Below are 24,666 nucleotides of genomic sequence, written 5' to 3' on the forward strand. Positions count from 1 at the left end.
TAAAAATATCTAATACAGATTTCTTCATTTCCAATGCTAAATATATATTTTTGTTGATTCATAGAGCCAAGAACACTGCGTGAAATTATTATAAAGCTTCACTGTACCAAAGCCAGCAAATAAGTCACAGAACATTTTAAAAATAAAGACCATCAAGTGTTATTGGCTTCAGTCATCATCAATTACAAGTTACAGCCTCTTCCCCCTCAACCTAATTAGCCTCTGCAAGCTGTTTTTTTCTTCTGGGAACCCGAACAAACATTTTCAATTCTCAAGTTATACCACTTAACGGTCCCTCTTGGCATGGAAGCAATGCCAGTATCTTGTAGTTGCTTTTTGATGGCACAAAAAATTGTTGATAGGGTATGTGAAAGGGGAGTTTCTTGATAGTCTACATTTCTTGTTAGAGTTGCAGTCTTTAAGAGGATCCTATTCCTCATGGAAATGTTGTACACCAAATGTTTTTGATTTGTGAAATAATTTCTCTAGTCAGAGTTATCCTTGCAACAACCAATGAAAGCAAAGAAATTTAGAATTTTACTATTTTTTTTAAACACACAACTCATTTATTGCTCCAGTTGTAATTCTCCTCAAAGACATTAAAACAGCTGTATAATTAGGAAAAAAAACAAGCTTTTTGCAAAAGGCTTAGAGATATTCTCCTCCACATGTATCTTATGTTTACCCATTAATGTTATAAGGATGATTTTATCTTTTCAAAAGCTTACAGAGCAAGAGAAAAACCAGTTAAAGAAACACTATCAACTTGAAATCTAGCCAGTTAAACATATTGAAAGCACTGCCAAGTATATACTTCTCCCTGATTCCTTCGGCCACTTTGTGTTTTTTCAAATTATGTTTTATTTAAAAAAACCTCTTGCTCTCCTGCTGAGGAGTGAAAGACCCACCCAAACAGGAGGAATGATCCTATGAAGAAAATAGTGAAATCAGCAATAAAGGGCTGTCAAATGCTCTGAGAAAATAAACTGAAAATAAAGTCTTAATCTTTCTGTTATAAGTAATCTCATGCATTATCTGTAAACAGTAGATAAAACAAATCAGAGAGAAGTACTTTTAAGTTGTCTGTGTCCTTTAAATAAATGGTAAGTAATAGAAGAAGTCTCATGCCATACCAGTTAGCGCAGAAACACTTGTCTCATCAAGCACCATAGCAGTCTTGTACCATTTTAAAGCCTCTTTCACCTTCCCTTGTAAAATCATCTGGTAGCCAAGTTCTGTAGCAATTTCAGAATCATGGGATGCCAGGTCAAATGCTCTTTCAACTAAGATCTGTGTCTGTTGAAGAATGAGTTGGTTCCGGCCACACTAAAGTTAAGAAGAGTTTTACATCTGAAAGCTCTCTCTCTTAATCAGTTTCACCACATTTTGAGAAAAAAACTCTCAAAGTTACAATGAATCTTTAAATGAAGTTGCACATTAGATTTTAAATAGCAGCACTGAGTCCTCACTCATCTCAAGGATGGAGGAGCAAAATGCCATATCTTCTGTAATCACTTATTTCTCATGTATTCCTGTGAATGGGAGTTAGTTTTAGGAAATCAAAATTGAGCACCCAGTTTTCAAAACTATTGGATAATATGCTGATATTGTACCAATCAATGACTGAAAGTAAAACACCACTGTCATATTGTTATTTCTTTTGGCTACAGATGGGCAAGAGAACTCTCAAAGATCAATCTGTTCTCAACTTTATACTGTCACCCACCCCATAGCATCTCAGGGCCTCAGATGTCTAATAAAAGACTAATTTACCCTGCACTGATTTTCTGATATTTGTGCTTCTATGTAAGCAATGATGTCAACAGGTGCTGTGATGTATTTATTACAGAGAAGTGATTTTAAAAAGAGTTATAACTTCTGTCAGTAAAATTTGTTTCCTTATTACAATTAAATGGAATAGATGCTACAAAGGCTTTGGTCAACAGCAAGTAATTTACAAATAACCTGTGAAATGTACAATTATTTGAGTAATCTTATGAAAACAAGCTTATACTACACATAGAGGCATTTGTTTCTCACTTTGGTAGACTACCGAGACTAGGTAATTTGGTAGACTAGGTATTTTTTTCTGGCTGCATCATATTAACTGTCATCCCCTTATCAAGAACTTTATAAATAAAATTTATTCTCCAGTAGCAAGTGGGAAGCTCCTCCTGGTGTATGCTGTGACCCAAGCCATCCATGGAGAATTTATGCTTTCATTTTAAAAATTACGTACTTAGCCCTTACTGTTATAAACATACCCTTTCAAATGTAATTCACTTCAATGCTGTCCTCCTAAGTCTGCAGACAACTCCAAGGGAATTGCCATGGCTCATGGGTTTACCAAACAAAAGCAGAAGCAAGAGCATGAAATTAACAAGACTATTCAGCTTCACTGCTATTTAGAACTCATGTGAGCAGCAGAAAAACTGATTGGCTAATAGGTGGCTCTTTTCTCAGCCCATACATTGAATTTTCAAATATAGAGACCAAGTTATACAATCAATCCACTTTCTCTCTCTCCAAGTGAAGATTTTAATTGACACACAACACCTACTACCAAAAATCAAAAGCGGGATGTATAGCTATTATTTGCATTTTGTTTAAGAAAAAAAAAAGTACACTCACTGTTCTGCTGAAAGCTAATGCCATTTTACAAAATAGTTGAGGATTATGTGGTTCCAGTTTGTCCAGTGCATTAATTAGGTCTCCCAGCTTGGCTGTAGCCTAAGAGAATGGAACACTATGATCAATATTGAAGGAACACAACACCTCAAGGAACATCATGAACTCCAGTAGCATGACATCCCATGAGCCTTATTCCAAGTATCTTAACTATTCAACCCCAACATATGTCTTCAAGTGTTGGAAGTAACTTATATAGAAGTTGGAAAAACAATACTCTGGAACTGCTGTAGCAGCAAAGGGACAGCAAAACAAATTTACTCCTACACCTAAAAGGCAGATTATTTCAAGAACCAGTAAATAAAATCAGCTTGGAAACAGAAGAGGGATCAACAGTTTTTTGGACATGTTTTTCAAATATCAAAAAAAAATATATAAAGTTTTTTTTTGTTTTTTTAAGTTTTTAAGATTTCCTCCAGAAATCACACTGAGCTTCTTATCTACAAGGCAATTTTACCCTGAGAACAAAAAATTTAGTTAAACATCTATACTGAAAGATTTGGAATAATACATGGTTCTCAAACCATAAAGCAGAAGAATAAAGGAAAATAATTTTCAAAAGCAACTAAGTGACTGACACCCTCTACCCATGTTCACCACTTTTATAAAGTTTGATATACTTTGTACAAAGTATGCTTTTTGAAGTATCATTTGAAAACTCAATCTGCTGAATACTGTTGTCCTGATAACACTTATGTAACAACACTTAAAAATTATGAGGTTTTGCTATATAATGTTACTCAAATATATTATGGCTCTGAGGAATGCCCACAGACTAGCTCCTCAGAGACAACAAAGGACTGACCACAGGTCTTAGAAAACTATTAAATGCTTAAGTGGCCATCCTCCAACAAGGGAGGTGATGTAAACAAGAACTTTACAATTCCTCTAAAAGGACAGTTTGGAGCTTATGAACACAATGAAACTACCTATCACTGTGTCTCTCTATGATGAGATAACTGACTCTGTGGATGAGGGGAAAGTAGTGGATGTGTTATTCCTTGACTTTAGCAAAGCTTTTGATAAGATCTCCCACAGTATTCTCGCCAGCAAGTTAAAGTAGTATGGGCTGGATGAATGGACTATAAGGTGGACAGAAAGCTGGCTAGATCGTTAGGCTCAATGGGTAGTGATCAATGGCTTCATGTCTAGTGGAGTGCCCCAAGGGTCGGTCCTGGGGCCAGTTTTGTTCAATATCTTCATTAATGATCTGGAGAATGGCATGGACTGCATCCTCAGCAAGTTTGCAGATGACACTGAACTGAGAGGAGTGGTAGATATGCTGGAGGGTAGGGATAGGATACAGAGGGACCTAGACAAATTAGAGGATTGGGCCAAAAGAAATCAGATGAGGTTCAACAAGGACAAGTGCAGAGTCCTCCTGCACTAGAACGGAAGAATCCCATGCGCTGTTACAGACTAGGGACTGAATGGCTAGGCAGCAGTTCTGCAGAAAAGGACCTACGGGTTACAGTGGACAAGAAGCTAGATATGAGTCAACAGTGTGCCCTTGTTGCCAAGAAGCCCAATGGCATTTTGGGCTGTATAAGTAGGGGCACTGCCAGCAGATCGAGGGACATGATCATTCCCCTCTATTCTGCATTGGTGAGGCCTCAACTGGAGTACTATGTCCAGTTTTGGGCCCACACTACAAGAAGGATGTGGAAAAATTGGAAAGAGTCCAGCAAAGGGCAACAAAAATGATTAGGGGGCTGGAGCACGACTTATGAGGAGAGGTTGAGGGAACTGGGATTGTTTAGTCTGCAGAAGAGAATGAGTGGGGATTTGATAGCTACTTTTAACTACCTGAAAGGGGGTTCCAAAGAGGATGAATCTAGACTGTTCTCAGTGGTACCAGATGACAGAACAAGGAGTAATGGTCTCAAGTTGCAGTGGGGGAGGTTTAGGTTGGATGTTAGGAAAAACCTTTTCACCAGGAGGGTGGTGAAGCACTGGAATGCGTTTCCTAGGAGGTGGCGGAATCTCCTTCCTTAGAGGTTTTCAAGGTCAGGTTTGACAAAGCCCTGGCTGGGATGATTTAATTGGGGATTGGTCCTGCTTTGAGCAGGGAGTTGGACTAGATGACCTGAGGTCCCTTTCAACCCTGATATTCTATGAAGGGTTTTTTCAGCACAAAGAACTGGGACTATAAGAGGAGGGGGAAAACTGTCTCGTTACCCCTCTCCTCCTCCCAGCTGTCTGCTCATGACATCAACAACACTCAAAAAACTGAAGTAAGCGGAGAAACGGTCCCAGGCTGGAAGGAGACATAGCCTGTGAAACATATTGCAGCTTATGGTGAGACAGACCTTTTTGCTTTTAAACCTGTTAGCCTTGGTAAAGTAAGAATTAGCTTGCGTTATCTTTTTATTTCTTTTGTAGGGCTCCTGCCTGGAAGGCACTGGAAACCCGGGAGGCTGCTGAAGCCTGAAATGCTTCAGGCAGCGAAGCATGGCCCTTGAGCCTTTGAGGTGTGAAGCTTGGAGTCCATCTGTTCGGAGAACAGGAAGGTACCCTGGAAGGGGAGGTCCTGGATGGACTGCTGCACTTCATTAGAGAGGCCCGATGATTGGAGCCACAAACAGCGCTTCACGGTGACTGCTGATGCCATTATTCTGGCTGTTGAGTCAGCTGCATCCAGAACTGTCTGAAGGGAGGTCCTGGCCACCGTCTTGCCTTCCTTCAAGTCTGAAGCCCCTGCAGTTCTGGCACTTCTCTTTAACATCAGTTTCTCCAAGGCACTTTAGACAGCTAGAGTAGAAGCCACTCACTGGCATGGGCTTGCCACACGAGGTAGACGGCTTAAAGCCTAGGGACCGGGGCATGTCCAGCCCCTGGGAAAAAAGTCCCTCGACGACAAGGACCATTAGATACACTAATAACTATATACACTAACTACCAAACTATATAATAGACTACAAAGTCCAAACCACTGGGAAAGAAGTCTTGCAAGAACAAGAGGGATCATTCCAAACGATGATCACATGTGGTAAGAAGAAACTGAGAGGATTTGGCTCTGGCAGCATCCCTTATGTCGGCGCATACATGCACAACTCCAGGGGTTGCGAAAGTTAGTCCTATGGATACAGCTAAGGGAAAAATCTCCAGCAACTGTGCATGCAGCGCACACACACTTAGTATGGAATGGACATGAGTAAGCACTGGAAGAACTAAGGGGACGCAAGTGTCCAGCCTGTACTTTGAGGAATGTCACAATGACTCAGAAGCTCAAGTCCCATTTTCAAAGTGACTTGGGCTCTTAAAGTCTCACTTAGTTGCTTTTGAAAATTTGTCCCAAAGTCTTAAATTTACACTTTAAAACTTTAAACTAAATTTCACTGAGCTCCTGAAAATCTCTCGTGGCTGAACTGATATGCTACAGTTACACACTTCCACAAGCTCTGTGACTGTGCACCAGTGAAAGACCATTACCAGAAGATATCTTTTCACATAAAATAAAGATGGTTAGGAATTAATATGAGACAACCACTCTGGTTATCAAGAGATGTGCCAATGTCCACAGACTTATGAACCGATTCATGGTGCTTTTATTTAGATCACTCTTGCAAAATTCTACTTCCACAGGATATCTTTCTCCTTTTAGAAATGTGGTCAAAAAATAAAATCCTCTTTTCATTGTTGCCCAAGGAAGTTATGTATATATAAAAGGAAAAAATGCAAAGGGAAAAGGAAAAGCAGCTAACCCCACCAAGCACTGCAGGACTGATCTCAAAAACTCCAGTTCCGGGAGTTTGGGAAAACCCCACCTACCTCATTTACTAAGTCAATCAGAAGGTCCTTTTTAAATCATGTGATCTGTTGTAAAATTATACATCATAGCATATTAAAATGCATCATTAAGTCTGCACCATTTAATTTCTTTAAAATGTGCTAGTAGTCGTATGCAATTATTTATTTTGAATTGTGCTAATAGCATGAAAATATTTCTCTAAAATGAGAAATGAAATATATAAACACTTTCCATTTATGTCATTAAACCTTTTTGCACTTAATATAGTTAGACTTACTAGCATTTTTGTATCATTTTAATTTATTTGGCTTTCTGGTAACTGTATTAAAGCATATTTTCTTCTAAAAATGTGAAAAGGCATAATGTATACAAAATATACATAATGTATACAAAATATTTAATTCTTATACGAATTAAATAGAATTTTTAAAAGTATCTTCAAAATAGCTGAACAGTGCTATAAATGCACACATATCCAAACTATGGGGCCTCAGAAAGGAAGAAAAAGGTAGCAGAGACTTTTAGTGCCACACAACTAGTCCATTAGACAAAAAGGGGACAGGAAGAAGGATATGTGGTCTAACACAGGCTTCTAACTGGCAGAGTATTACAGTGCACAACAAGGCCATCTATGAGAAAAATACATAACGAAAGGTACAGAATTACTAGCAAGACCTCATCACTTCTCATTTTCTGTTAATAAAATGCTTAAACTGCTCAAAATACTTACTGTACTCTACAAAATAACCTCAATCACTGAATGCTTTAATGATTCAAATACAGTAGTTTGATGCATTAAAAAAGTGCTACACAAAGACTCACCTCAGGTATATTACCTTCCCTACACAAAAAATGTAGAGCCTCCATCCTTATGGCTTCCAAGTTAAGAGTATCTTTCTGCAACAGCCTGAGGAAAATCAAGAGTAAGTTTGCTTTATGATCTGCTATTTCCTTTAAGGGAACACTATTTACATAATAGAAAGTTTGGTGAAATTGGAGTTAAGACCAGCTTTTAAACAATTTAGCAGAAAAGCCTTTTTTTTTTTTTAAATTCCAACAGAATCAGCTAATTTGATACTAAAACACTCTAGAGTTTTGAGAATCAAACCTAAAGAGGAATTGGACTTAGCTTTAATTGTTCAGGCTTACAAACACAACAAGTTAAAGTGCACACAATGTGAAGTGGGACCATTAACACTGGAACTATGTTATAAACAACAAATATATTACTACACATTTTTATCTCAATATTGTCCCTTTTATTTGCTGACTTAGGAAGAATTTTAGTATAAGATTCTTTTCATACTTAGATGACAACTTTAGTTTAGAATTCTGTTAGAATCTTAAATAAGGGTGTGTTTTTTTTTTTAAAAAAAAGGATTTTAATGACTTTCAAGTAGTTTTTGCCATACAACTACAAGTAATAGACACTCCATTATCTGAATTTCCCCTTTATCTGGAACAGGGCCATATAATCCAGTTTCTGATAATACATCATCACAGCCAGGAGCCAGTGTATTACTAATGCCACAGAAAAAAGATTCCCATCTGCCGATCTTATAAAACATTCTAAAATTTTACTGGCTGAGATCTGAACAAACTGTCTTTGCACACTATTTAAATATGGCTTATCAACACCAGTGCTTTGCAGACTTAGAAACTAGAGGACAGAATTAAAGGTCTTTTCTTTTGGGGCTCCTGAGAGGTGCAGCATCTACTGTACCTAAACTAAACTAAAACTAAACTAGTCCCTGTGGATCTCCCAGAGGCAAGCAACTTCAAATTATCCTACAAAACCGGAATACCCATATTTTTGGCCAAGACTTTTAAAACAGGAGCCTAAAGTTAAGCTCCTAACTCCACAATAGGAACAGCTGAGTGAAAAAATCAGGAAGACGCCTACATATGGATTTAGGAATCTAGCTAAAGGGTCACGGGAATTTGTTTTGTAATCTTGGCCTTAGTACTCATTAAAGATTAGTGACTGAAATGAATTCGGGGTTCCTAAGCCAAGCCAGTTTTGAGATGTAATGTTACAAAAAAAGCCATGAGAAAACATTTCAAAAATGAAAATTATGAAACCTCTCCCCCTAACAATCTTGTCAGAACCACCTCACAATTTTCTCCACTAAAACTTTCTTTAAGCAAGAAAGCACCAATGACACAGTGAAGTTGTAAAAGAGGAGGTTTAGCTTTTTTGTTTGTTTTAAACTTAGAGGGGGGTCACAATCATAACTGGGATTACAAAGTTAAATATGGAGATCACATTTCTATAACGAAAGTTTACGGACTTCACACCTACCGCAGAAAGGTTAACAGACAGTTAATATAGCACTGTGGTATTTCCCATATAACAAGATGTGGGAGGTTTAAATTTGCAGAAGTTTTCTAAAGTTTGGACATCATGCACATACCATAACTGTCTAACATGATTTGGGTTAACTTACTAGTCTTACCTCACAATATATCACTGGCAGCAGACTGAGGCACAAATGTTTTAAAATATTTAAAACACAAGAGTACAAGTTCATAAAAGGTTGTTACAAGGAGGAGGGAGAAAAATTGCTCTTCTTAACCTCTGAGAATAGGACAAGAAGAAATGGGCTTAAATTGCAGCAAGGGAGGTTTAGGTTGGACTTAGGAAAAACTTCCTGTCAGGGTGGTTAAGCATGGAATAAATTGCCTAGGGAGGTTGTGAAATCTCCATCATTGGAGATTTTTATGAGCAGGTTAGACAAACTTGTCAGGGATGGTCTAGATAATACTTAGTCCTGCCATGAGTGCAAGAGACTGGACTAGATGACCTCTCGAGGTCCCTTCCTGTCCTATGATTCTAGCAAACCCAACTAGTGCATTTGCCAATGTTCTTAACAACTGAAACAAAGCAACACCATGGACATATATGTATACTGAACCTTTGTGCTGTTTCAACTGCTTGCTCCCAGTCCTGCAAGGCTAGTTGTAGTTTCATTTTCTTTATAAAAGCAGGAAGAAAGTCTGGGAAGTTTGCTATTATCTGGTTCACAATTTCTAAAGCTCCCGAATAATTCTGGCGCACCTCAAAATATTGTGCCTAGGGAGAGGAAAAAGAAGTCCTATCAACACTGTACTCTTGCAAAAATGTCAAGATTCATAAGTATTTCCACACAGACACTGGTAAAAAACATTCAATAGAGGGAAATTCTTCCCTTTACTAATATTTTTACTCCAGCCTTAAGCATGACAGAAGGTGTAAATAGAAAGAAGAAAGTCAAAAGCTGCAGCTTTTGTAAGCACCTTTATAAAGGTTACAGCAACGCTGCAGTTATAAGTTATTGATAAGGCACACAGGAGAATGAAGACAGACACATGAATGGATTTAAAGGATAGATACAACTTTTTTAACTTTCATATTAAGGGGTGGAGGATGTGAATTCTTACTCTAAACCACTATGAGACATTCACTGCGTCCGATGCAATAAATGTTCTCTTACCATATGACCAAGGAATATAGGTTGGCTCCTTAGTCAGATGCCTTGCTAGTAAGAGGAATGGCCGCTGAATGCCCAGAAATGCTTAAAGACGAAGAGTGTGTGGAAGTTCACCTGAAGGCAATCAGCTTGTGAGTGTCATGCTGTTGTGAGGATTAGTGTTTGCAAAGCACTTTGAAGAAAACAAGTACTACACAAGCACAGTGTTTTCTATTTTTTAATAGTGGTATCTAGATTATCTTGATTTTCTTTTTTTTTTTTTCCTATTAGAGACCGTCATGTGCAGAAGGACTGGATTTCCAGCTACTGCTTTAAGTTATGAACCAACATGAACTATACTGGTGACTGAAGTCAGAATAGGGTAAATCTCAACCTACTCCCTGCACGCATACCTTTAACATTACCATTAACATATATGCACAATATTGTGCACAATTTTCTGAGGTTTAACATTCTTTTTATTTATTTGTAGATTACCATTAAGCAATCTTGCTTCATATTCTCTACCGTGAGTTCTTTTGCAAAAAGGGAAAACAATCTTCAAAATTAATACATTCTTCATAATGGCCAGATGACTATTTGTACATTGCAAGGGGAAAAAAAAAAGTGGCCAAGACAAAAGTTATACTACCTAAACAAAACAAAATGAACAACCGAAGTACAATGCAGATCGTAATTTCTTGTATTAAAGCAACATGAATATTGTTTTTATGCACGTGACCATGCATATCATAATGCTTAGGAGATTTTGTATATCCCTCAATTATCTGTGAAGAGATACGGACATCTTACCATCTCATGTAGGTTTAAGATCTCCATTCATACAAGTATTATTTGATTGTTTGTGTGTGTTAAGGATGTTTATATGCATCAAAATTTAAATTATTTCACAAACATTTTTAGATGTTTTTCCTTCGGCTACTTCGTTTAGTTTAGTGCACATGAAAGTCAAGGATTAAAAGTTGAAGTTAGACATACAGCAGTATGGTCAGGTGTTGTGCAAACTTGCCAATGCACAATAATCTTGGACCACTTATTAGCAAAGATTTCAAGGGGCACCGTCAACTTTAGGGTTTTAGAAACTGACTATTTTAAAAAGAAATCTAGTTTTTGATAGAGCACTCTTTAATAGTATATTCTGAATATTTTTTAAAATTCCTTCATTAAAAAAAGTTGGACATTTTTCTGCTTTTATAAGGGCTTTTTCAACAAGGCAGAAACTAAACAACATACTGTTAGATTGTTGTGCCCAATTGCTGCCCCATTGAAGCCAAATTGTTGAGAAGGGAAGAGTGAAACTGATTCTATACAAGGTTTCAGAGTAGCAGCCGTGTTAGTCTGTATTCGCAAAAAGAAAAGGAGTATTTGTGGCACCTTAGAGACTAACAAATTTATCTGAGCATAAGCTTTCGTGAGCTAGAGCTCACTTCATCGGATGCATTCAGTGGTCTCTAAGGTGCCACAAGTACTCCTTTGATTCTATACAAAGTGCTGTCATATACAGGAAGCAGACTAATTGAAAAACAGCCTATTTATGGGATTTTCCTACCAACAGTTCAATTCTAATAACCTTGACATTACTTGCAACTATAATTAGCACAAAAAGTTTTAGACAGAAACCAGTTGTATCTTTTTAATTGTGCTGAACTTTGCCAAGTTGTAAGATGATTGTGTAATGCAGACAAATACCTACTTCAACTAGAATGTACTCCTGCGGGAATTGTGTACCACTATGTAGACACAGAATTCATGTCCACCTCAGATTTCTTTGCTTCCCCGCAGAAAAATGACTTCTGTCCCCCTGTACCCAGACACATATCCCTGCACCCATAACCCTCCCACAGAGCCCCATTTCTCCCACACCTGGAACCCTCCCAATGACCCCCTGTGCATCTAGGTCTCACCCACACCCAAACTCCCTCATTGAGCTACCTGCACCCAGATGGTTCTGTGTGGAACATTCTCACCCCATGTCTGGATCCTCCCACCCACACACACACTAAACCCCTCCACACTTGGATCCTGCTGGGCTGAGCTTGCTTGTCTCAGATCTGGATTGGGGGCCAGGGCTTGGCATGCATGTGAGACTCTGTCCCTCTCACTCGCTATCTCAGTAAGTCTGGCACAGAGGGGTAGGGCCCCTCGGTGTTTGAGGCAGGCCCGACCCTTGCACTGTGTCAGGGTCAGGTGCAGCCTCACCACGGAGTCCAAGAACCAGGGGGTCAGGTGAGAGGGAGAGTGCACAGGCTGCAGGGTGATCTCCCGCCTCCATGCAACCAGTGGCCTGTGTGCCCCACTGTTATGCTAGAGCCTCCACATTTATTTACTGTCAAATAAAATTTGCAGAACTTTAAAACATTGTGCGCAGAACTTATTTTTTGAGCACAGAATTCCCTTAGAAGTACAGAAGGATATCAAATTTGCTTTTAGTTTTTTAAGGGATTTCCTCAGAGTGCAAAAGTTAGTTTACTAAATAAATGCAATAGCCTAAGACACCTTGAGTGTGCTTGTATTAAAATACTTGGTCTCAGTATACATTCACAGTGATCATATTTAGACCACAGCATACATTTTAGGATGGTATCTAATGGGCAGAAAAGCATATTAAGTTTTAATTTGGGAGTAAGAAGGTTACACTCTAAACACGCTCAAGTACTGAAATACACTTAAATGTGCATGAGTGGATACTAATTTTCACTAACTGAAGTTTAGTCTTTGATATAGTTAAACTAAAGTTTGCAGACTTCAAAATCGACAGGGAAAAAATAAAAGGGAAATCAAAAGGACAAGAATTATAGTACAGGAATGTTAAGATTAAACAAATCCACATAAACAAATCCATAATTAAGAATCCAATACATACAGTAGCTAAATTAATAACTCCTCATAACCCAATTGTGCCCCCTTGTGCCCATCTATAGCCAGAGCAGATATTTTAATGAATCTCTGATACCCTTAAAAGAACTGTATGTAGTTCAGTTGCAGTGTTTGTCCTGTGGGGGCCCGTGGCAAAGCTCAATTCCAGAGCCCTTACCTGGACTGAGGCAGTAAGGGAACTGGGACAGGCCTAGGGAAGCAGCGGGTGACTCCCACAACGCCTGTCCCTTTCCCCCACTGACTGTGCCACCTCCTGCTCTTAGCTGGGGGCTTCACTGTCCAGGCAGCCCCACTATCCAGCTTTAGCTGGTTCTGGGCTCCTGGCAGCTCCAGCCCTTGCACTCCCTGGCTACCAAGTGAGCACTTTTCCCTATCCTCCGCCCCCCCGCCCCAGCTGCAGAGCATTCTCCAGGCTGGCCAAAGGACTCACTGTTGGGTCAACATGGGAACAAAGCTGTCAGGGCCCAGCCAGGGCAGAGCTGGAGCGAGCAAGCAAAGCTGTATAATGGACGCCTCCCCGCCCACCCCACACCCCCGGGGGTGGGAGGGGAGGCAGGATGGAGCAGCTGACAATGGGTGGGCAAAATGGAAGGCTCTTGCGGGCCAGATCTGGTTTGCCCCCCACTGTCTTGGTGGCCCCTTGTGACTGCATGGTTTGCAGGTGCCTAACACTGCCACTGATGTAGCTTTGTTGTATGACATGTCTAGGTAGGGTTTAGTTTGATAAATATATATTAAGTGGGCTGTCTCAGTAAGAGCTACAGAAATGTTAGTACCCGTTATAAAAATCACTATTAACATGAAGTTTATTTTCATATCTTCTGTTAATTATGTTAAACATGCCCTATATGAGAATTGTTCTTATATTACACAATCTTAGAAAAGTATACAAGGTATTTTTGTTGTAACATAAAACAGCTGACTCATTATCACCCCAGAACTTGGAACAGAACAGACTAGTTATTTGAACAAACAACCAAAGCAGCAACTCCTGAATCCCAATGACTCCCTCTGTGATCTTGGGCAAATCACATAGCGGTTCTTTCTAGTTTCCTTACAATAGTTACTAACTTCACTGAGGTGCTATGGATAACATGTTTCAGAAAATATTTTGAAATACACTGTGGAAGTGTTAAAATAATAAAGTGAACTCACCTTACCCAGCAGGGCAAAAGGGTCATTCCCATCTTGCATTCCTTCATCAAAGTATTTCACAGCTTTTTTAATATAAGCTTCTTTTCCACAGGTGAGATCAAGCCAAGCTTTCAAAATCAATCCCTTAAAGCAAAATTCAGCTTGAGTTCATGGTTAAGGTAATAAGTATATTGTAATATGGTATTTCATACTAACAAGGATAAACATAAACAGTAGTCTATAACATCTCTCTTAAATCCACTATAGCATTCAAATGGACTATAACAAAAAGGCAATGGTTAGAGCAGGCGACAACTGGGAGTCAAGAAATGCAGATTCTATTGCCCCTACTGTTAATGGCTTTATGTAATCTTGTATTCTTGTCTCATATTTCCAATCTGAAAAAATGGGTATAGCACTATTTGCCTACCACTATAAAGCACTTTGAGATCTTCTGAGGAAAGATACAAGTTCAGATATGGAGAAACAGCAGCTTCTCTGTAGTTATGTTTGCAACCAACTTCCATTACGCATCACGATCTACACAAGCCAAACACTTAAAAAGCGTGGCTAGAGATCTCAATCTTACACTCTCACATAACAAAGCACATTCTTATCAAGTTGAATATTTCACCACAACAGAACAACTTTAATTGTAATGTAAAATTGTTCCCACTATTATATTAAAACAAACACAACTCCTTATAGGTGCACATTAATGATATATTGAATGTACTTATATTTGAAGCTGATATGTACAAAAGCAATACATTGTACCTCTTTTTTTTTCTTTTTTTTAAACCAACACTGCAATTTCTGTTTTTAAAGAGATCTGATTAAAAACAAGAAAAATTCACTGAGAGTTAAGAGGAAGACACTGTCACAAGGAATGTATCACAACAAAGTTCCAGATGAAGGACTCTAAGCTCAGCCATCCCTGAAAATTGTTAGCAAATCCAAGTGATGTTCCTTTGTACATTACTGAAGGAGACTATAAAATAATTCTATATTATATTTATGACCAATATTTTTCAGTATTAGCAAAAACTATGTAATACTTTTCTCCATTCATAGTTTTGAAAGCCCAGTTGCTCTAGAGCAGGCGTTGGCAACCTATGGCACGCGTGCCAAAAACGGCACACACACACGAGCACACGAGCCAATTTTTAATGGCACGCTGCTGTCTGCCGGGGACAGCAGACAGCAGCGTGCCATTAAAAATCCTGCCCGGCTCGGCCCACTCTTCTCCACCCCCGCTCTCTCCTTGCAGGGCAGGCAAGCTTCCCCCTCCCCCCGCCTCTTCCCACAGCGTGCTGGGTTCCTGCCCCTTCTTCTCTCCCCCCCCCGCGGCTAATCCCCTTACTACGGAGGGGTAGAGGGAAAAGCAGAGCTGCAGCGCACTCGCGCTTCTGCTCCAGGGACCTTGCGGAAGGGGTGGAATCGGCATATCCCCTCTAGCCCCCTGCCGTGCAGTCAGAGCAGGGGGATGGGAGCACCCCCACGACCACACCCCCAGCCCCCTGCCCTGACTCCTGCACCCCCCACATCCCCATCCCCACCCCCACCCTGAGCACCAAACGGGAGCTCCTGCACACACATCCCCACATTCCCACCTGCACCCCTCGCACCAAATGGGAGCTGCCCAGGTAAGCTTTCCACACCCAAACCTCCTGCCCCAAACCTGAGCCCCCCTCCCTCATTCTAGCTCCTGGCCAGACCCTGCACCCCAACCCCAGCCTGCTCCTTCACCCCCAGCCCTGTTCTCAGGGCACTCACACCCTCATCTCAGTGCAGAGAGAGGAAGAGAATGGCTAGAACCAGGGAGAAGGTAGGTATCTACTCTATGTGGACAGGGCCGGGACCCCAGACCGGCAGCAGGACTAAGCGGGGCCGGCAGCCGGGACCCTGGCTGGCAGGAGCTAGCGGATGGACCCCCAGACCGGCAGCAGGATTAAGCGGGGCCGGCAGCCGGGACCCTGGCTGGCAGGAGCTGGCGGATGGACCCCCAGACCGGCAGCAGGATTAAGCGGGGCCGGCAGCCGGGACCCTGGCTGGCAGGAGCTGGCGGATGGACCCCCAGACTGGCAGCGGGCTGAGCCGCTCAGCCCGCTGCCAGCCCCGGGTTCTGGCTGCCAGCCCCGGGTTCTGGCTGCCAGCCCCGGGTTCTGGCTGCCAGCCCCGGGTTCTGGCTGCCAGCCCCGGGTTCTGGCTGCCAGCCCCGGGTTCTGGCTGCCAGCCCCGGGTTCTGGCTGCCAGCCCCGGGTTCTGGCTGCCAGCCCCGGGTTCTGGCTGCCAGCCCCTTGCAGCTGGGGTCCCAGCTGCAGGCCCCGCTCAGCCCACTGCCAGCCTAGGTGAACGGAACCCCAGGCCGGCAGCGGGCTGAGCAGGCCAGCGGTGTAAGATCAGCATTTTAAATTTAATTTTAAATGAAGCTTCTTAAACATTTTGAAAACCCTGTTTACAAACAACAATAGTTTAGTTATATAATATATAGACTTCTAGAGGGAGACCTTCTAAAAAACTTAAAATGTATTATTGGCACACAAAACCTTAAATTTAAGCAAATAAATGAAGACTCGGCACACCACTTCTAAAAGGTTGCCGACCCCTGCTCTAGAGGTTTTGAGCTTGCTCTTCTTTTTTTTAAATAAATATATCACCCTCTGTAGTCAGAGTCATACTACTCCATACCATAGCTCAATTTCTTACTAGCAATTATATTTTGCTGACTATCAAACTACATAAATTGAAAAAATGTTCTCAGCTTGAATAAATATTTTCTGGAAAGTCCCAACATTAATGGAAGGCAGGTGGCATTTTCCAGTAAACATTTAAACCAAGAACCAGAAGCCTCAATTATACACAGCCATTTAGATTTACTTTGCCTGAAGATAAACGTATTTACTTAATTAAATACTTCAGTTGGCCACAGCAGACCTTGCTTTTCAGTTACTGGATCAAAGAGATTTAACAACTTACTATTCACAAATTGTGAGTAGTACCAGCCACCCAAAAATGCTTTTGAATCATTACATGAAATATTATAGCATACAGCAGTTACATTAAAGGATGACAATGTAGAAGAGAGCTAGTACATCTAGTTTTATAAACAGACAGCTATACTTATATTTCATATATAGAAGACTAGTTACCTCTTTATTACCATTAGAAACTTTGATCATTCTATCAACGTATTCACGGGCTTTGTCCTGACGACCAAGATGCCACAAAAACAACCCTGCAAAGTACAAGGCCTGATGTCCTGCAGTCTTACGTTGTTCCTTCATTTTAGCATCCAGTTCCAAAATAGCGTCTCGATCTGAAAATAGCAACAGTGGGAATTCTTTTTTAAAATTTTGATCATATCTTATCAAGGTCATTGTACAATAAGAGCAGATGCCGCATAAATGTGGCATCCCAAGGCAAAGCACACTGCCAAACACTCTGGTATTCCCCCCACTAGCTGGAGTTCTAAACAGGTTTTCCAGAGGTAGATACAAAAGACTAGGGTAGAGGTGCTACATTAGATACAAAAGACTAGGGTAAAGACAATGCTCCGGTGAGAAGCATTTCGTGCTCACACATGGCCCCTGCTCCCCAATGCCCACGGCTTTCTAACACCCTGCACCAGATGAAGAGAGTGGTGGAAACTCAAAGACCAATGGCAGATGACAACGGCCAATTCAAGCAGGATGAAACATGGCCATTTCCTCAAAGCCTATGATAAGGCTGCATTACAGGCAAAGAGAACCTTCCTATTAGCCTCCATTGAGGCGGACAAATCCTGCCCCAAGGAGCCATACAGGGTGGTAAATCACTTAGGGTATGTCTACAAAGCAAGCAGGATCCCACAGCAGTGAGTCTCAAAGCCCAGATCTACACATTCAGGCTTGCAGGGCTCACGTTATGATGCTAAACAAAGCTGAGTAGACATTTGAGTCAGCAGTCCTGCACCCAATACTAACACACTGCTAGCACCAAGACGGTATAGAGCTTGGATGAGATCAGCTCCTGGATAAAGAACAACTGGCTGAAGCTGACGAAAACAGGTGACAGGGGAAAGCATTCTGAACGATTTGCACCCACAGTGCGGTATCCTTTAGCTGACAGTTCACACCCACCACTGGTCAAATCAGTCCATAGTCTAGGAATACTCTTGAATTCCTCGCTGGTGTTTAGCTCACATCACAATGACTGTGAGTAATGTTTTCTACTATCTCCAACAGGCTAGGAGACTTCACCCTGTCCTGGTCAACAAAGACATAGTCTCAGTTATTCATGCCTTTGTCAGCTCTTGCCTGGACTATAGCAAGGCAACATACAAACTAGCTGGGCATAAAACCTTCAGAACCCAGAAAATTCCAAGTATTTCAGAATGCTGTAGTGCATCTCCTAAGCAACAAAGGCTACCATGAACACACTACACCTCTCCTCCACTCTCCAGGCTGGCTTCCCACAGAATTTCAAATAAAGTTCAAAGTCTCAGTCCTTACCTTCCACATGCAACCTTGCCTGGGCCCAGGATACCTAAAAGACCACCTAAAACTCTGGAACAAAGACCGTGCTCAGCAACCTCTCTCCTCTGGCACAATGGAATTCTCAACAATGAAAGAGTAAAATCTATGCAGGAGATAAAAAAAAACTTTCTTTGGGGATGGTTGGAGACTGTGGAATGAAGTCCCCCAGGATAATCACAAACCTCACCACTTTCCAGTGCAATATTTTTGACCTTGCCTTCTCCAAGAAAAACACATTGCAATAGATTTTATTTAATAAATAAAAATACCCTATCAAAACAAGACACATCACTACATACGTTTCTCCTTTGAGAAGATGATGAGACAGATGCGTAGACCCCCACGTTGCTTAATGCACTACTAGAATGAGCTCAGACACTCTGGTGATGAGTATTGTATAAAAACCCATACAGAATACAAAGCTTGTCAGGTGACATGGCGAATGAATTTTTCAAGATCTGATTTTGAGTATCATATCACAACTTTTTTTGTTGTTGTTAGTCTTCCTAGCACCTGCTCTCTCCAAAACCCTGCAGATTCTCTCCTAGATTTTCCAAGTCACCACTGCTTTTAACTTTCAAGTTTTTCAAGACACTATACCCTCTCGGAAAATGAAAAGCATAGCAGGATTGTTTTCATGTAGCATAAACTCCAGAAATAAGTTTTTTAATAAGGTGGGAGAACCTGGATAGGAGTATCAAGTAATAAGGAGTTTTCAGTCCCATTACTTCAATGGCACTCTATCCTTCATACGTTATGTACACAAATACTCATTGGTCAGGTCATCTCATCTCAGTTCACAGTCCAATGGATAGGGCAGGGACAATGAAGTGTTCCTAAATGGAACTGAAGTTGGCAGTAGAAACTATAAGGTAAGTGAGGCTACACAGGGAAATAAGAAATGCATATCTCTGAAAAGGAAAAATATTTTCTGACTGGCCTTTTGGACGTAGAAGAATTAGAGGCTGGCAACAGTAAAGAAGATCAGGAGATCAAAAACAGACAGAGGACAGAGGCAGCCAGGAGAGTGGAGGTCTACAGCAGATGGCCATTGCTTAAGGAGAAGAGAGATTTTTAATATGTCAAGAAACATAGCTCTGTAACTTTTCAATATTTTGTCTGCAAATACACCCTTATTTGTTATGTAATGGAGATTGTTGTATATAGTTTTGTCAAACTTCATCTAGTTATAATATTAAATTTCGAGTTATGTGTAGGGCTAAAGCATGCATTTTGGTTTAATTGAGATTCGACTATATTTTGCAGGTTAGATTGCCAGCAGTTTTATTAACTGCAAATATTATAAGACTATGTAAAACACAGAAAGACAACAGTATTTTCTGTTAAGATACCTGGATTAGAGCTCTTTTTATGGGCACAGATCAGTGCCATCATTGTGCAAAGGGACACCTCCTGTTTGTTTTTAATAGACTCAAGTTCCCGAATAGCCTCCTGAACATGACCTAAAGAATACAAGAAGAGATAAAGGGACACAATTATCTTTAAAGAAAAAAAAAAAAAAAAAAAACCACCATGCTTCCCTGAAAGTGTTTTACCTGCCACCATTAAGATTAACATTTTATATATTAACACTGTCCAGTATATTCACTATTAGGGCTGTCAAGCGATTAAAAAATAGTAATCGTGATTAATCGCACTGTTAAACAATAATACAATACCATTTAAATATTTTTGGATGTTTACTACTTATTTCAATTACAACTCAGAATACAAAGTGTACAGTGCTCACTTTATTTTTTTTTATTACAAATATTTGGATTGTAAAAAAAACAAAAGAAATAGTATTTTTGAATTCACCTAAAACAAGTACTGTAATGCAATCTCTTTGTCATGAAAGTTGACCTTACAAATGTAGAATTAGGAATAAAAAAAAACCTGTATTTAAAGATAAAACAATGTAAAACTTTAAGGCCTACAAGTCCATTCAGTCCTACTTCTTGTTCAACCAATCGCTCAGACAAACAAGTTTGTTTACATTTGCAGAACATAATGCTGTCCGCTTCTTGTTTATGTCATCTGAAAGCGAGAACAGGTGTTTGCATGGCACTATCGTAGCCAGCATCACAGGATATTTACATGCCAGATGCCTTAAAGATTCATATGTCCCTTCAATGTTTCTCTTACGTTTGGCTGAACAAGAAGTAGGAGTGAGTGGACTTGTCGGCTCTCCAGTTTTACACTGTTTGTTTTTGAGTGCAGTTATGTAATAAAAAACCCTACATTTGTAAGTTGCACTTTCATAACAAATAGATTGCACCACAGTACTTGTATGAGATGAATTGAAAAATACTATTTCTTGTGTCTTCCATTTTTACAATGTGAATATTTGTAATAAAAAATAATATAAAGTGAGCACTGTACACTTTGTATTCTGTGTTGTAATTGAAATAGATATATTTGAAAATGTAGAAAGACATCCAAAAATATTGAATACATTTCAAATCCTATTCTATTGTTTAACAGTGCAATTAATTTTTTGAGTTAATCGCATGAGTTAACTGTGATTAATCGACAGCCCTCCTATTGACATAATTACCTGAATAATAATTGAAGAAATTGTTTTTTCAATTTGTTTATTTTGTGTATAGCTAACCTCTCTATTCACAATCATTTTCACTTGTTTGTGTAAGGGCTTGTCTACACTTAAAATGCTGCAACAAGACAGCTGCTCTGCTGTAGCACTTCAGTGAAGACATTACCTATATGACAGGAGAGGTTCTTCCCTTGGCATAGGTACTCCACCTCCCCAAGAGGCAGTAGCTAGGTTGACAGGAGAATTCTCTATACTGTCTACACTTGGGGTTAGATTGGTTTAACTGCATCACTCAGGGTTGTGGATTTTTCATACCACCAACCGATGTAGTTATACTGACCTAATATCCTAGTGTAGGCCACTACACTAGTGTAGTGTAGGCCAGTATCTGCCATACAGTAACAGGAGAAAGAAAAGCATGCTAATACTGAGAGAACCTGGAAGTGGTCTTTATTTCCACCAGTCACCAAAGGTGAAAACCACCCTCTATTCCACGGGAGGGCAAACTACACTCCAAGGGCTGGATCCAGCCCGTCAGGGCTTTCAATCCGGCCAGCAGGATTGCCAGCCCCGTGGTGCAGCGAGGCTAAGGCAGGCTCCCTACCTGCCCTGGCCCCGCGCCACTCCCAGAAGCAGCCAGCACCACATCCCTGCAGCACCAGGGTGCAGCAGAGGGCTCTGTGCACTGCCCTTGCCTTCAGGCACCACCACCCACAGCTCCCATTGGGCGGGAATGGGAAACCACGGCCAAAGGGAGCTTTGGGGGTGGTACCCACAGGCAAGGACAGCACACAGCAGAGCCTCCTGTCCCACCCCACCCACCCACAGGAGCCACTGCTTGACATGCTGGCCACTTCTGGGAGCGGCGTGGGGTCAGGGCAGGCAGGGAACCTTCCTTAGCACTGCTGCCACCCCAGAGCCGCGCAAGGTAAGCAGCGCCAGGCCAGAGCCCCCACCCCTCCTGCACCCCACACTCCAATTCCCTGCCCTGAGCCCCCTCCTGCACACCCCACCCCCTCCTACACACCACACCCCTTCCCGCACCCCAACCCCAGCCCTACATTCACGGTCATGCATACAATTTCTCCAACCAGATGTGGCCCTTGGGCCAAAAACTTTGCCCACCCCTGCTCTATTCATTTTATATTGTGCTTTTAACTGCACTTTGGGCACTGGTTTCCTTTTCCAGGCATTTTCTATATCTGCAACAGGAGAGTGCTTCCAACTGTTTTGGTTTTTTTTTTTTTAAGTTCCATTTTCCAAAACCTACTCAATAAGTAGGTCTAGTAATAGTAAGTCTAAACAAAGCCCTATAAAACAACTCAAAGTACATAAAAATTATTCTAATTTATCACAATTTGGACTGAATAGCTAAATAAAGAAAACAAGCTCCAACAAGAAAGCTTTAGAACAAGTTACTTTTGTATACCTGTTTCACCTCCCACCCTTTGTTGGTCTTATCTATTTAGCACGTGCACTCTTGGGAGCAATGACTATCGGTTACATTCGCACCCTGATTCAGGAACCCTGATTTCAACCGGGGTCTCTCCAGGCGCTTCTAAAATTCAAGTCATTAATAATAACGCTTTTTAAAAAAAGGTTTAATAGAGTGTTGTAAAACCGCAAGAGCTGGTGGCAGGTCTCAGGCGAAGGGTTAGTGAAGCGGCTTGGATTTGAAGCTGATGGCTTCTCGTTCAACTTTCATCACAGACCCAGCGACAAGCAGTCAGTCACCTTCCATCATCATGCCATAGGCGCGGTAGAACAGGAACACGGGGTCGTTGCCAAACTTCTTAAGACCATCATTAGCGGCCACCTGGACGTGATGGAAGTACCCTTCCTGGCAATAGTAGCTGACCAGAGCCTGAAAGGGAAGCGTCACTGTGGCACACAAGGAACCGGTCCAGAATGGAGAGCGACCACCGCCTTCAGCCACTTGCCCGCGGCCCCCCTGCGCCCCGGCAGGCTCCCACTGCCCCCGCCTACACCAAACGCTGTAGCTGCTGCCGCAACCGTGCCGGCTCCGTAGCGCCCCTGCGCCTTCCCGGCGGCGCACAGCCGATCCCCCTCCCGCCGAGCAGCGCTTACCCCCCGCAGCCCACCCTCCTAGGAAGGCCCCGGCCCGGGCGCTGGGAGCAGGGCCGTTGGCCGCGGAGAGAGCGAGGCGGCCGCCGCGGTCTGGGGGCGGGCAAGCAGCCATGAGCCCGCGGGGGGGGAGGGGGCAGCGGGGTCGAGCGCGTAAGCGGGGGGGAGGCGACGGCGGCACCAAGGCCGCCATTACTGACCCGCTGCGCCAACGACTCCATATCCACCGACCGCAACCCCCAACTACCACAGCGGTAGCCGGAGCGACGTGGAGCAGCGTTTCGGGCACGGGGCGGGAGCACATTTCCATTGGTTGTTTCGCAACGAGGAGGGGCGGAGCCAGGGGAAAAAAGCCGCCTCGATTGGATAGTTGAAGAGGGGCGGAGTCCGGAAAATGACGTCCGTTGATTGGGCAGTTGAGTAGCGGCGGAGGGGCGAAGCTGGAGAAAGGCGGAGAGTGATTGTTCTAGGTGACGGAGGCAGGCGGGGCACGGCACGGCACGGGACGGGAGACAGTTAAAATGGGGGATCCAGAGGGGGACGCTGAGCAGAGAGAGCCCCAGCCTGTGCCCACCGCTCCTCAGAGGGGTCCAGGGAACCGGTGGGCAGGCGGAACTCGGCATGGAGAACGAAGGGGCCAGTGCAGAACATTGAGCCCTGGGGTCCTGATGCCAAGGGCAGGCAGTGGGAAGAGATCCCAGGAGCGCGCAAGCCAGGCATGTTGATTTGTCCTAGTGGGGGCCTTGGGCAGAGAGCGGGTCCCCGTTTGTCAAGGAGATGGAGGGCAGAAGTTGATTTCCAACTACAAGATATGAGAGAATGATCACACATTTCTTAAGCAGGACAGGTTCATGTATACCAACTGGTGCTAAAATACCAAATACCAGCCCCTAGCTGGTTTTGCTTCAGAGGATTGCTTGACTATCTAATTAGAACTGTAGCCTTAGGCTATCCATTTGAAGTAATACAGGTGAATTATGTAGCTCTTTCTGGAATAAAGACTTTTGATAAAGGACTGTTTCAGCTAAGCAAAACAAAATTGCTCACTGCCACTTTTCTGATTTTTCCATTCCACTATCAGATAAATTAATGGACTTCTGAGTAAATTTAGAGAAAATGTGAAATTTTTAGAGCCCAACAAACTCAAACTCTTTCTAATATTCCTGTTTGTTTGGCATATCTCCAATGGAACTTATTACACCTGTATTTCATATTCTGCACTAGCTTTGCCTCAAGTGGTCAGTTTAGCTCAACTGGGATCAGCTCTGGTGCCCTCACATTTATGCAATGGGGGAGCAGACATTTTTAGTGGAAGGTCCTTTGCTCTGAAACTTTCTCCATCTCGTGGGTCTGACAAATCCTGAGCTTAATGACCTTCAGTTCACACTGCAATGACCTTGTATTTTCACAGGTTTTTGTCTGAGGAGGTGCTCAGACCAAGGCTTTGGGGATTTGTGTTAGGTTTTCTGAGGTCTTGCTAGCAGACACTTGCCAGATTAGTTACTAGTTAATTTAAGTGGTTTTGCATAAATATACCTAGAGGTTATGAAAGACACATCTTCCAAAGTTGGCAGAAGTGAACTGCCCCTC

The 24,666-nt window shown here is 41.9% G+C and overlaps 1 protein-coding gene across 11 annotated transcripts in view; it reads right to left on the reverse strand.

The window, feature by feature from the left end:
- TTC21B (tetratricopeptide repeat domain 21B) overlaps positions 1-23,373 on the reverse strand; it is a 105,516-nt gene extending 82,143 nt beyond the window's left edge. For 4 of the 11 annotated variants that reach the window (XM_037912958.2, XM_037912961.2, XM_037912957.2 and 1 more), the window contains exons 1-9: positions 23,277-23,362; positions 22,726-22,855; positions 19,790-19,900; positions 17,073-17,239; positions 13,942-14,064; positions 9,355-9,512; positions 7,262-7,346; positions 2,632-2,730; positions 1,134-1,326 (exon numbers count right to left, since the gene is read on the reverse strand). In XM_037912958.2, coding sequence (XP_037768886.1) covers positions 1,134-1,326; positions 2,632-2,730; positions 7,262-7,346; positions 9,355-9,512; positions 13,942-14,064; positions 17,073-17,239; positions 19,790-19,900; positions 22,726-22,855; positions 23,277-23,297 — 1,087 coding nt within the window. In that variant the 5' untranslated portion in view covers positions 23,298-23,362. Of the gene's footprint in view, positions 1-1,133; positions 1,327-2,631; positions 2,731-7,261; positions 7,347-9,354; positions 9,513-13,941; positions 14,082-14,388; positions 14,449-17,072; positions 17,240-18,413; positions 18,541-19,789; positions 19,901-22,420; positions 22,569-22,612; positions 22,856-23,276 lie in introns of those variants that run through there. The other 7 variants (XM_037912956.2, XM_043525376.1, XM_037912959.2 and 4 more) reach the window with 7 other exon arrangements.
- Positions 23,374-24,666: the final 1,293 nt, after the last annotated feature.

The sequence above is a fragment of the Chelonia mydas genome, chromosome 11, assembly GCF_015237465.2.
Source record: "Chelonia mydas isolate rCheMyd1 chromosome 11, rCheMyd1.pri.v2, whole genome shotgun sequence".
NCBI lineage: Eukaryota > Metazoa > Chordata > Testudines > Cheloniidae > Chelonia > Chelonia mydas.